Here is a 12,890-nt window from a genome sequence, read left to right as displayed (position 1 = left end):
ATTTTTTAAATTTGTTATAGCTTAAAAACTACCTGTCAATTTATTCACCAGTGAGCTCAGCAGAGTCAGATCCCAAGGCTTTATTTAACGTTATCTAAGGAAAACATATTTGCTTTAAATTTGAATGAACCTACTCTTGATGGAGTTTGACGCATTACTGGCAGGTTTTTGTTATCTGGCCGGAGTGTTCCCATTCACCAGTCCAGTGGCAGTGCACGAGTCTGTCAGGTAACTTGTCTTCAGCTTCTGGAGCTCATCATGCTTGTGGTGCTCCATACAGTGCCTCGCGAAAGTATTTGGCCCCCTTGAACTTTGTGACCTTTTGCCACATTTCAGGCTTCAAACATAAAGATATAAAACTGTCATTTTTTGTGAAGAATCAACAAATAGTGGGACACAATCATGAAGTGGAACGAAATGTATTGGATATTTCAAACTTTTTTAACAAATAAAAAACTGAAAAATTGCACGTGCAAAATTATTCATCCCCCTTAAGTTAATACTTTGTAGCGCCACCTTTTGCTGCGATTACAGCTGTAAGTCGCTTGGGGTATGTCTCTATCAGTTTTGCACATTGAGAGACTGAACTTTTTGCCCATTCCTCCTTGCAAAACAGCTGGAGCTCAGTAAGGTTGGATGGAGAGAGTTTGTGAACAGCAGTTTTCAGTTCTTTCCACAAATTCTCGATTGGATTCAGGTCTGGACTTTGACTTGGCCATTCTAACACCTGGATATGTTTTTGTGAACCAGTCCATTGTAGATTTTGCTTTATGTTTTGGATCATTGTCTTGTTGGAAGACAAATCTCCGTCCCAGTCTCAGGTCTTTTGCAGACTCCATCAGGTTTTCGTCCAGAATGGTCCTGTATTTGGCTCCATCCATCTTCCCATCAATTTTAACCATCTTCCCTGTCCCTGCTGAAGAAAAGCAGGCCCAAACCATGATGCTGCCACCACCATGTTTGACAGTGGGGATGGTGTGTTGAGGGTGATGAGCTGTGTTGCTTTTACGCCAAACATAACGTCTTGCATTGTTGCCAAAAAGTTTGATTTTGGTCTCATCTGACAGAGCACCTTCTTCCACATGTTTGGTGTCTCCCAGGTGGCTCGTGGCAAACTTTAAACGACACTTTATATGGATATCTTTGAGAAATGGCTTTCTTCTTGCCACTTTTCCATAAAGGCCAGAATTGTGCAGTATACGACTGATTGTTGTCGTATGGATAGAGTCTCCCACCTCAGCTGTAGGTGACCTCTGACCTCTGCAGTTCATCCAGAGTGATCATGGGCCTCTTGGCTGCATCTCTGATCAGTCTTCTCCTTGTATGAGCTGAAAGTGTAGAGGTACGGCCAGGTCTTGGTAGATTTGCAGTGGTCTGATACTCCTTCCATTTCAATATTATCGCTTCCACAGTGCTCCTTGGGATGTTTAAAGCTTGGGAAATCTTTTCGTGTCCAAATCCAGCTTTAAACTTCTCCACAACAGTATATGGGACCTGCCTGGTGTGTTCCTTGTACTTCATGATGCTCTCTGCGCTTTAAACGGACCTCTGAGACGATCACAGTGCAGGTGCATTTATACGGAGACGTGATTACACACAAGTGGATTCCATTTATCATCATTAATCATTTAGGTCAACACTGGATCATTCAGAGATCCTCACTGAACTTCTGGACAGAGTTTGCTGCACTGAAAGTAAAGGGGATGAATAATTTTGCACGCCCACTTTTTCAGTTTTTTATTTGTTAAAGTTTGAAATATCCAATACATCTCGTTCCACTTCATGATTGTGTCCCACTTGTTGTTGATTCTTCACAAAAAATTACAGTTTTATATCTTTATGTTTGAAGCCTGAAATGTGGGAAAAGGTCACAAAGTTCAAGGGGGGCAAATACTTTCGCAAGGCACTGTATATCTTAGATTGTTTTGTACCTTAGTCCCTTTTTTTAAAGTAAATGTGAATGTACAGCCTCCATTTCTGTTGCAGCCCCTTGTGTCATGAGTCAGAGTGCAGTAGCTGTATGCCTTTTTTTTGTTGCTTCTTTTTTGGTAATAGTGTCGTTGTAGTTTCTGGTGTGCACATTTAGAGCAGAGTCTTACAGTCATTTCCTTTTTATCTCAAAGGAAATTGCATGTTTCAGGAAATGGACTGAATAAGCTGTCTTTTGCAAATACAAAATTGTTCATCATGTCGGAGAATGACAACAACGTATCAACCATGGACGTGGACACTGCTTTTCTCAAATCCAAGAGGGGAATTGTGAAAGCAGCAGAAATGGTGAGATGTATTTGTATCTCTTTTATAACTTTGTACATTTCTAATTTAGCTATACGTGCACTATGAAACGGCTAAAATGCTCTTGAAGTGAACACATTTGAAAGAGGAAGTGAAACTGCAAGGCAATGAGCTGGTGCCACCGGCTTCTTGACTTTAAATGTTCACGTTATGCCTAGTTAGTTGATACCAGTGGCCATGGTCCAAAACAGCATTTGAGAATCTAAAACAGAAACTCAGTTTGATTAAAGATCTGCGGAAACTCAGTTCCTCTTTCAGCGTGCTGCACGAATTAAGGGGAAGACCTGATGTGCATCCTCTGTTGGAAATTCACACTTAAAATCTTAAATGTTTCCTTTCATGTGTTTATTCTGTATCTTCTCTCCTTCTTTAGGTGACTCTGTTTGTGGCGTTTGTGTGTTTCACCACAGCATCCACACCCAGATACATTGCAGCCTCAGTGATGGAGTTTCTCATCACGTCACTTCTACTGCTGTTATACGTGCTGAAGCTCAATAAGAGGCTTACTTTCTTCTTTTGGCCTCTCGTTGTGAGTGTTGTCTACAACACCTCATTAAACATTGTATATTTTGTAAATGTACATAAACTGTGATAAGAAAATGGCAATATAAGTTTTTTTTTCTTAATTTCTCTACAGGATGTTTTCAATTCAGTGTTTGCAGCAATCTACCTTGCTGTCTTGAGCCTGATAGCGATGACTTCATACACAGCCAACGGCACCCTGGCAGGAGGGGTGAGAATCATTCTATTAATCTACCTTAGATCCAGACAAAACTTTTATTTGTTTTAGCCAAGCAATATGAGTCTCTTGAGTACTTGGCCTCTGTCTCACACAGAGACTTGTTTCCAATTCTTACGTGGACAGTACATTTGCTTGTTTTACAATACATTCATTTCTGGAGAGGAAAACCTAACATTTTAATGGCTTTAATGGGACCTCCCCCTTACTCCTACCCCAGGCTTAACCTTGTGCCCACAACCTGACAGCACTCCAAGTGTGTTGGAGAGGAGTGAAATAAAATGCATTCATTCTGTACTTGCAGATTGTGTTTTTCCTGTCAGCTGGACTGCTGTGTGTGGACATCTACATGCTTTTCAAGATCATCACATTTAACAAATCAAGAAATGTAACACAGAATGAAGCTAATGAAGAAAAGAGCTGAGTGTTAAAACAACATCTTAGTGTGCTAAAACCCCTGAAGCAAGTTTGGGTTTACCACGTTTGTGATTTGAAACCGTTTGTGCATCAGTCAGTGTGTTTTTGCAACTTAAACATTTGTAGCCTGATTTTCTTAAAGGAGACATATATGATTTTTTTTCTAACTAATATTAATACCTTTTCCTGACATGTCAAGATACCTCTGGGTTACAGTACAAAAGATAAATTTTTCAACCCTATCTTTACCGCTCTGTTCATCAGACCTAGTTTTAGACAGCAGATGTTACCGGACCTCTTTTCAAATTAGTGTTGCAGCTTTTTGTGATCCACTTCAGAGTACGTGGAATCAGTTTCCTCCAAGGGATCCAAGACTTCTTGGATCAGTCAGTACCTGGAATCAGATCAGATGAGTCCTTTATCCTTCAACTCCATTTAAACTATCGTAGGAATCCTGCGGGCGAAACAGGAACGGCTAGATGAAAACATGGAAGTAGCACACCAAAGTGCAGTAACAAGAAATGAAGGGAGTTAAAATGAGTTGCAATTCCTACAAGCCCCTGATTTACCCTGATGTCAGTAACAGGCCTAATAGCCCAACTATTTAAAAATAAAAGATCCGGATCAATCCTTCAGATCAGCAGGATTCACCCATCAGCACTTCAGAGGTCCAGCAAACGCAGTGGTGTGAAGTTGAGTGTAGATACAGATGGAGAGGGTGGATAACTATTCTCTGATCTGGATCTGTGACATCACATTACGAGAACTTTTCGGATTTAGTCTAAGTGATGGGTTAGTTCTTGTTTTAGTTTTGTTTCATATGTTTGTTCTTGTTTTAGTTTTGTTTCATATGTTTCCTTTAATATTTGTTGATGCTGCATATAACACACACACACACACACACACACACACACACACACACACACACACATATATATATATACATATATATATATATATATATATATATATATATATATATATATATTTTTTTTTTTTTTTTTTTTTTTTTTTTTAATATACTTTTTTTCATCCATAGTTATGCCATGTATATTAAATTGTCATAGGCTTGCCAACACTTGTACAGAAACAAATGTGAATAAAGAAGATTGTAAGTATCTTGTGATATCCTGAGCTGTATTCTTCCTCTCAGGGAATAACAGGCAGTGTTGTAGTCTCTGCAGCTGCATGGGGGCATCACATTTCACATCTGGAGAGAGCAGATGTTGCGCCTCTTGGAGCTGCGTTTCCGCGCTGTCATTGTTTCCGCTTCCACCCTCGAGAAGCCTCACGCCTCCACACAGCCCTTTTTTTTCTTTCCCCTGCCCTGAGTCCGAGAGTTCTCCGCTATCTAAAGTTTGGAGAGGATCTTTCTTCCAGCATGGGGGACATCGAGGCTCCCAGCAGCTCCAGCGGGCCGCGCCAGTCCGCCCTGCTCTCGCTTCTCCCGAGCAAAGAGTTCGCCACATCCCGGAAAGGAATGCTGCTCATTGCTGAAGTGGTAAGAAGTGAGCAGAGAAGTTGTGCCAGCAATTTAAAAACCGCTAGATCAGGACATTGTTTGCAGATAATACGCACAAACGCCAACGCGCTGCGCGTTTTTGGACACTTTGACGCGTCTAAAGTTGCGACTGTTGTTTCCTCTTCACTTCTTCTGCAGATGATTTTGATGCGAATTTATAAGATACAGTCGGGCATAACGGATTTATTGCCACTTTGGCGTGAATTTAATTTAAGTTGAAATAAACGGCCACTCCCTTGAACAGTTTTGTTAAAAGTTTTCTAAAAAAAGCCCGTCAGTCAAGCCAAATAACAGTCTTTAATGTCAGATCCGAGAATTTAGAAGGAATTCAAAAATGCATATATGCTTTTTAGTATTCCAAGCTAAGTGGATCTTTAGTAAAGCAGGAACTGATAGGTGGGGTTTAGGGGGATCACCAGCATCATGAGTTCACTGCAAGGGTCTTCACTGAGAGCACTGTTTATGTCACGAGAGAGAGCACATATCTCCATCTCAAGCCTGATTTATGGTTCTGCGTTAAATCGACGCAGACCCTACGGCGTAGGCTCTGCGTTGGTGTAACGCGGAACCATAAATCAAACTTCAGTCACATCCATCACTCTGCTGCCACAACACACGTCCTGGAGCTCTGTCCTCCATGTGGGAATGCAGAGCTCCACAATAAAGCCTCTTTACTGCAGCTTCGCAGTGTGACTGTGGGTTAAACCTTCTGGATCAAATCCTTCTGTAACCCATCTTAAAGTAAAACACAAAAGTGTGTTCATACTTTATCATGTTAGGATCACGTATGGGAAAAGGTGCACACATGGTGAATATTGTTGCAAAGTACAGAGTCAAAACCTTTGAGATATACTGTACATGCTTTCTGACCTAATTTAGTCCGAAGACCACTTCTTAACAAAGAAGCATCTCAGAAATGAAAGTATGCAACACATGAGTCAAGGACTCATTCATCAAAGGGTAGAAATGAAGGCGGCTCTTTGTTTGGGGATGGTTTCTTTTATTAACCTTTAAGCCCATCAATCTATTAACTATACCAGTTTCTTCTTGTTCAGAGTCACAGGGGTCTGCTGGAAACTATCCCAGCTTTACGTGAAGTCAGCACACACAGCAAAATCACCGGTGCTAAATTGAGACGGTTAAATTCAATACTAGAAAAATGTGTATATGTGTCCACTTTTTTAGCGTTACTTTAACACTTTGAAAATTGTTTATTATCTAAGACTGAACCAAAGTTACTCCAACACTTGATGAATACTGGTGAGCACAGATAAGTGTTGATCCCATGAAGTTGAAAATGGTGTGGTCAATTTAACACTGCAGGTGTTGGAAAGCATGTCACACAGGACATAGACACTAACACTTGATGGAATTTACTCTGAAAGTGTTACTTTTAATCTAAATGGTGTTAAAATAACACTGACAAATGAACACTGGCTGATTCGCTGTGTAAACCTGCATGTTTTTGGACTGCAGGAGGAAACCAGAGCAACTGAGAGAACCCGTGAAAGCACGGGAAGGACATGCACAGTCCACATAGACAGCTGGGATTTGAAACCAGGAACTTTCTGTAAGGCAACAGTGATAAGCAACAACGTGGCTTCTTCCAAGGCCATCAGTTGCTAAATCTTCCACCTGAAAAATCAACAAACTCAGTCAGCAAAGACACTTTTCATCTAGACTGTAAATTCAAGCTTGACGGTCCTGTAACAATGAACCTGAGGGATTCAGGTTCTACTGAACCACTCTCGAACATCTCCAGCTGCATGTCTACTAAACTGGTTTAACAGAAAAAAAGGACGTGAAACCCCACATCCATTTTAGTGGAGGGCACTTCAGCCTGAAGTCCGTCACTCAGAAGCCTTCAGTCACTCAGAAACCTTCAGAATGGGTTCTGTTGTGTTTCTGTTGCAGGTTTTTAACACGTCTCTGGGGGTGAATTTGAATAAGGCTCCTTAAAATCTAAAGACTTCACGTAAAGTTCAGAAGTGTGAAACACTGGTATCTGTCAATACAGTACCGCATTGTGCCGTGTATTCTGTGTGTGTGGGATGTCCTTGTCGTTGCTGAGAAGCTCTTGAGTCATTATTATCTCGTTAAAAGGAAAAGCTTACAGCCAGCGTCGTACCAATCCTGCAGAGCTGATTGTTTGACATGAGGCCAGAGGGAAAGCAGATCACAGCTCTGCTGTTCTGACGAGTATATTAGTCAGACAGATATCCTGCTGAGCAAGCATGACCGCGCCAGACCACCGTGCATTAGTCATCAGGACCCTCCTTCAAAAACAGACTTGATAAGGAATGTGAGATCACAGCAGGAGGAATAATGTTTTGCAGTGTTTGAAAACACCTCAAAAATGCAAACAAGCTGCCAGTAACAGAAACTATAAGTGGTGAACGTGCATGAACCGTGGTGCCTCCTCCCTTTGTAAAACAACGAGTATTGTTAGAATTTTCTTCTCAGAATACATGTTACTCACCTCGAAGGTTTACAATGTTTTGTCATTTAAAAACCCTTTTATACACCCACAACAGACTTCCTGCACCAGCCCAAACAATCCAGAGTAGGGTGTATGTTTATCTCAGTATTTAGACTAGAAAGACCTTGCTGATTATTGATTAGATGAATCCTCTAAAGCTCTGTTTCACACTTTTGTATCTTTGAAATTTGAGTCTCTTTGGCTTTTTTGTTAGTGTGGCCTTGAGCCTTGAGCTGTGGGAGCTCTGCAGTAGTCAGTCACTCATTAAAGCCTCGTGTCACTCCTTCCCCAAGACAGTTGAAAACAACAGTGTTAATGTTCATTCAGTTACTTTATTGTAAATCTACAGATTTACCCATGCCGTTCTGTTCTGCTTTCATTTTTACGTTCATATGAAAACAGGGAAACTCTGGAGTTTCCCTGTATTAGTTATCTCATTTGGGTATATCAGCATTTGTGCAGGCGAGCAGCTGCACCAGTTTCGGTTCATTCAGAGGGAGATCATCCCCTCGGGCCACTGCAGGGCAACCCACTGAGACAAAGTAAAGACAATCTGAGACTGTGGCGTCTGGACTTGCTGTGGTCTGCTCTGACACGGCGTGTCCACCTCTTCTAGGGGAGAGCTTCAAAGAACAGACAGGCTCGCTGTACTTGCACAGCAATTAACTGCTCCACAAGTATCCTCTTTCATGACTACAGTTGAGGGTTGCTGGGTGTTTGCACCAGCGTGTTCGTGGGTAAAAGATACAGAGGAGGGATATAATGTTTAAGACAATGTGAATAAACTTTATCCCAGCTGTATCTCTCAACAGGAAATGGGCCCAGAGCTGTAATGCAAGCAGACTCCCAGCTTTGAAGTACTGGACCATTTATTTCAGGGGTAGAAGACCCGAGATCACAGAAGTTTGTTTTGTAATTTGGGTTGAAAATGCAAATTCGGCTGTGACCTCTACAAGCTTTGTTAAAAAAATGCACACACACACACACACACACACACATATATATGTATGTATTTATATATATATATATATATATATATATATATATATATATATATATATATATATATATATATATATATATATATATATATATATATATATATATATACGTATTTTATATCTTATCTCTTTCTGTTTTCCAGGCTCTTTCCTTCATATCTTTTTTTTGCTTCGCGGCGTCAGCAGCAGCTGCCTTCGTGACCGTCCCCCTGCTGGAGTTCCTGGCTGCTGTTTTCGTATTGTTTGCTTACTCGACCAAATTCAACGAGAGGTTTAAAGGCTTCTGCTGGCCTCTCATGGTGAGAGCAGTTTTCATTTCAAAGCTATTGCAACTTGCTGCTGAACCCGACATCATCCCTTTCGCGATGAATTGGAAAAATAGAGAACAAGATCACGCTGTGTCCCTGAGTCATGTGTCTTCTCTTAAAGGATTTCATGAGATGTGTGACTGCTGCCATTATCTATTTCATTGTCTCCATAATGGCAGTGTCCAAATATGTGGACGGCTCCTCCAAAGCTGCAGGGGTAGGGCTCACTTTTAAACTGTCACACCATAAGTATATGTGTTGCTAAGTACACGCTGTGCACTTGGCCATAGTTTGACATGCTCATCTTTTGTTTCAGCTGTAGTTCTTCTCTGTATTCTCCTAAAATGTCCTTGTTTTTGCAGATATTCGGGTTTATCGCCACCATTGCCTTTGCCATAGATTTTTATCTCATTTTTAATGAGCTGGCCACTTTCTTAAAGCAAGGAGGGGGGTCCAATGAGGAGCCCTCAGGACAGCAAGGTAAGAACATAAGCAAACATCTACTGAATAAAACAGTGCAAGAAACTAACACACCATGGGTTTCATTGACATTTCCTGCAATTTAATGTGAATGCCTCACATGCAACATGTAGTAGTAACTGTTTGATTTACATATCAAAGACTATTTATGAAGGCATGTTTTATATTCAGGATAAAAATATAACATAACTTAACGTGCTCCTATCGTTATTGTATGATAGAGACTTGTTTCAGATGATGTACCTTAGTTTTTTTCTTGAAAAATATGTAAAAATGAAATATGTCTGAAACAATTAGCACTGTCGTGCCAAATGTCATTCACATATCCCCTGCTGTTCACGGTAGCATAAACAAAAAAGCCTTTTGTAGATGATAATCTTTAACTCAAACTCAGTTATTGTGGATACAGATGGCTACGCCGGCTGACGATCCATGAATCAAATATTTTTGATTAGCAGTACCTGGAGGTTATTTGCCCTCTCAGATTCAGGAGGTTGTAAGGATTTGCTCAGACTGTCATTTATACCGTACTTTTTTCACATGAATGTGTAACTGTGTTGCAAGGGTCCAAGTTTATCTGCAGTTAAAATAATAATCATTTTCAGGCAAACTTCAAATGATTTGCTGTCTCAGTAATGTCGTAGCTGTAGGTTATGATACAGGATGCTCGATTTAATTAAAATGCCTGTTGTTTCCCCCCACATCCTCAGCCCTTTGAGAAGCTTCTCAACTTTAGAGTTCATATACTGAACCAATGCTCCTCTGATGGGAGTGGTGTAGGATTAAAAAAAAAGAAATAGTTGCTGTATTTTCAAATTACAGTGTTTTATCGTCATTTTTTTTGTTTGTGCCAGATTCCTCCCGACCGCATCCTCCAAGATTGTTTAATGCACCAAAACCTCCAATTCTGAAGTTTGATAAAAACACAGCACAATATACTTTCCTCTACAACATCACATCTTGACCTCAAAAGCGTTCATCATGCAGGACTTGTTTTGTTTGTTTTTGTTGTTGTTGCTGTCTTGCCAGAAGCTCTGTAGAGATGCCAAAGCTTCACTTATTTATGTACCTTATCCAATGAAAGAACAAAGCAAGAAGTACCGCTAAGTCTGTGTTTTGTCTCTCCTTTTTTTCTAGATGATATTTCAGACTCAGACTCGGACTGAAATCTCAGGGATCGTCGCCAGGAGATGTTTCATCTCAACATTTGTGAAGAGGTACCAGTGCTGGGCTGCCATTTGCAAAGACCTTCAAGAGTCTCATTATTCCAAAATGCCGCGTTAAAACCGTTAACGGCAGAAATCACAACAGCACAACAGGATCAAAATGTTTTTATTTTGGTTCATTTCACGCTTCTGTTTGTAGTTGTGGAAATCTGGAGACCTGTATAAAAGTTCTGTGGCACATTTCTGACACTATTCGTGTCACCAGTGCTTTCTGATATTCCCATTTAGTTTATAGAAATAACACAGCTCATGTCTCATACTGGGTGTCTTATCCACATGCAGTTATCAAAAAATATCCACTTTTCCCAAATCCCTGCTGATACTTCGTAAAGCTGTGAAACTGTCCTGTCTCTTTTCTTTTTTTTAGTAGTTGTATAATCAAAATAAGGAAGCAAATATCTAAACCTGAAATCATGACTAAAACTGATTTTTGAAAACTTCTTATGACCGTGTTTTAAACTAAGTCAAACTAAAACGCTAGATTAATGGCCTTAACAAATAAATACTTACTAACTCCTTCATAATTTTATAAAATCAAAGCTGTTCAGATCTTATTATGTGGAAGTGATAAAATAATACGTGACATACAGTTAACAGAGTTCAGATTAAAACCTGCATGTGCTGTACATAGACGAGGAGATTGGTTGGCTGGTTACAACCTAACTTTTGTAAATCTACAGGAATGTGTTTTCAGTCATTTGAGGATGGTGTGTGAAGACTGTTGTATCTTCTTATGTTTTAACACCTCGGTAACGGTGACATGCTGTACTCCATGGCAGCCTGTTAATGATTGTGTGATGCTGTGTTTATGTCCCAGGTACATTTCGTTTGGGCAAAATTAAAAAAGAAAGAAATGATGCTACACTTCCAGACTTTGCAGCCTGGCCAGCCATACCCATTATCTGACATAATTCTCTCTTGGGAAATAGCTCTGGTACCCCTCCCATACACAGCTACTTCCACTGGTACAAAACGTACCAAACCTTTCACAGAGTGGACATGTGGGTTTTAAAAAATTACTCATATAGTAGCATCTAAGAGCCAGAAAAACCAACCAAAATAGCTGTAAAATCCTTAATAATTCCAGGAATCAAGTTTTACTGCAAAACTGACAACAGTCATTCACCAGCGTTTCTATTCTAGATCACGTTATTTGGATGCATTTTCTTGTTTATTTTTGATACTAGTGTGTGGTTGTGTGCCTGTCCAGTGGTATTCAGAGGTATTTTCTTCTGCGTTCATCGGTACAATCCTGCAGAGATCAAAGTTGAATCCAGAGGAACTACAATAATTCTTTGAAGTAAAGAATGAAGACAGCTGGCTCGGCTAGAACTTTCCCTTTCAACCCAAAGTTACAGAGACCATCTAATCATATGTTTCAGTTCCTCTGCTGTATCTTTCTGCCTCAACAAGTCTAGATTATGCAGTATTTCTTTGAGAAAATCTAAATAGAAATTGTGTGACTACATTTCGATTCTGCATGTTTTTTCATTGTTCTCCTTATCCACCTCTCCCGATGCACGAGAGAGCGTCACTGTCTGGTCATGTGATACAAACTGCACAATGTGATTGTCAAAATGATGCTGACTGCAAATTGGAGTAATTAATCCAGTGTAAAACTCTGTGGCATCTTTGTGTGTAGTAAGGCTATACCAGGTGAGAGCTATACGCTGACACTGAAATGTAAAAGCACTAAGCTGATCAAACTCCTTGCTGAACTGTTATATGTGAAACTTTTTTCCTTCTTTTTCAATGTGTTGTTTTTGTTTTGTTTTTGAATAAAAACTCTTTTTAAATAATGGTGCTTTATTGAAATAGTCACTAAAAACTGATGCCAAGATATTTAGTATATTTTAAATACAAAAATACAACCGAGCACGGCTCCACGCTGTACAAGACTGATCCTGGTGCATTTGTTACGAAAAGCAGACATAGTTCAGATCAAGTCCCAATCTGGAAACTTTTGTTTTCGAACCTTCATTTCATCTCCTAACTAAAAATTATTTAAAACATAATGTAGCACAAAGTTACACACACACACACACACACACACACACACACACACACACACACACACACACACACACACACACACACACACACACACACACACACACACACACACACACACACACACACACACACACACACACACACACACACACACACACACACACACACACACAGAAAAAGCTGAATCTTAGTAGCTTTTTACAAAGATAAGGTCAATTTATGTAAATCAATAATCATTATGAATTAGTTTGATTTTCTTGTTTATAGCGTCACTCAAAAAAGAAAAGAAAATCCACTACTGAAAGTTAAAAATATAAATACAAATGTGATTGTCTTTTTATACAAGCATGTCAGTCACCAAAACCAAGAGGAATAACAAAGAATATTGTTAAATTATTTAAAATGTGACC

The 12,890-nt window shown here is 39.8% G+C and overlaps 2 protein-coding genes across 2 annotated transcripts; both read left to right on the top strand.

Annotated features, from left to right (window-relative positions):
- The first annotated feature begins 2,146 nt into the window (after positions 1-2,146).
- LOC133420384 (proteolipid protein 2) lies at positions 2,147-4,374 on the top strand. Its single transcript, XM_061710076.1, has 4 exons — positions 2,147-2,277; positions 2,669-2,824; positions 2,933-3,028; positions 3,339-4,374. Exons 1-4 carry the CDS (start codon positions 2,188-2,190, stop codon positions 3,456-3,458), a joined length of 462 nt encoding a protein of 153 aa, XP_061566060.1. The 5' UTR covers positions 2,147-2,187; the 3' UTR covers positions 3,459-4,374.
- Positions 4,375-4,783: 409 nt separating this feature from the next.
- Positions 4,784-12,119, top strand: cmtm3 (CKLF-like MARVEL transmembrane domain containing 3). The gene is made up of 5 exons (XM_061741893.1): positions 4,784-4,952; positions 8,597-8,752; positions 8,883-8,978; positions 9,124-9,241; positions 10,379-12,119. Exons 1-5 carry the CDS (start codon positions 4,833-4,835, stop codon positions 10,405-10,407), a joined length of 519 nt encoding a protein of 172 aa, XP_061597877.1. The 5' UTR covers positions 4,784-4,832; the 3' UTR covers positions 10,408-12,119.
- Positions 12,120-12,890: the final 771 nt, after the last annotated feature.

The sequence above is a fragment of the Cololabis saira genome, chromosome 2 (assembly GCF_033807715.1).
Source record: "Cololabis saira isolate AMF1-May2022 chromosome 2, fColSai1.1, whole genome shotgun sequence".
NCBI lineage: Eukaryota > Metazoa > Chordata > Actinopteri > Beloniformes > Belonidae > Cololabis > Cololabis saira.
The sequence above is the reverse complement of the archived record's forward strand: the minus strand, read 5'-3'. Positions and strand labels throughout refer to the sequence as shown.

What these genes read in the sequence shown, in the direction of transcription:
- cmtm3 (XM_061741893.1), top strand. Translation starts at nt 4,833, where the DNA reads ATGGGGGACATCGAGGCTCCCAGCAGCTCCAGCGGGCCGCGCCAGTCC. An exon ending in TGCTGCTCATTGCTGAAGTG is followed by an intron (nt 4,953 to 8,596) that starts GTAAGAAGTGAG and finishes TCTGTTTTCCAG; the next exon opens with GCTCTTTCCTTCATATCTTT. An exon ending in GCTTCTGCTGGCCTCTCATG is followed by an intron (nt 8,753 to 8,882) that starts GTGAGAGCAGTT and finishes CTTCTCTTAAAG; the next exon opens with GATTTCATGAGATGTGTGAC.
- LOC133420384 (XM_061710076.1), top strand. Translation starts at nt 2,188, where the DNA reads ATGTCGGAGAATGACAACAACGTATCAACCATGGACGTGGACACTGCT. An exon ending in TTGTGAAAGCAGCAGAAATG is followed by an intron (nt 2,278 to 2,668) that starts GTGAGATGTATT and finishes CTCCTTCTTTAG; the next exon opens with GTGACTCTGTTTGTGGCGTT. An exon ending in ACGGCACCCTGGCAGGAGGG is followed by an intron (nt 3,029 to 3,338) that starts GTGAGAATCATT and finishes CTGTACTTGCAG; the next exon opens with ATTGTGTTTTTCCTGTCAGC.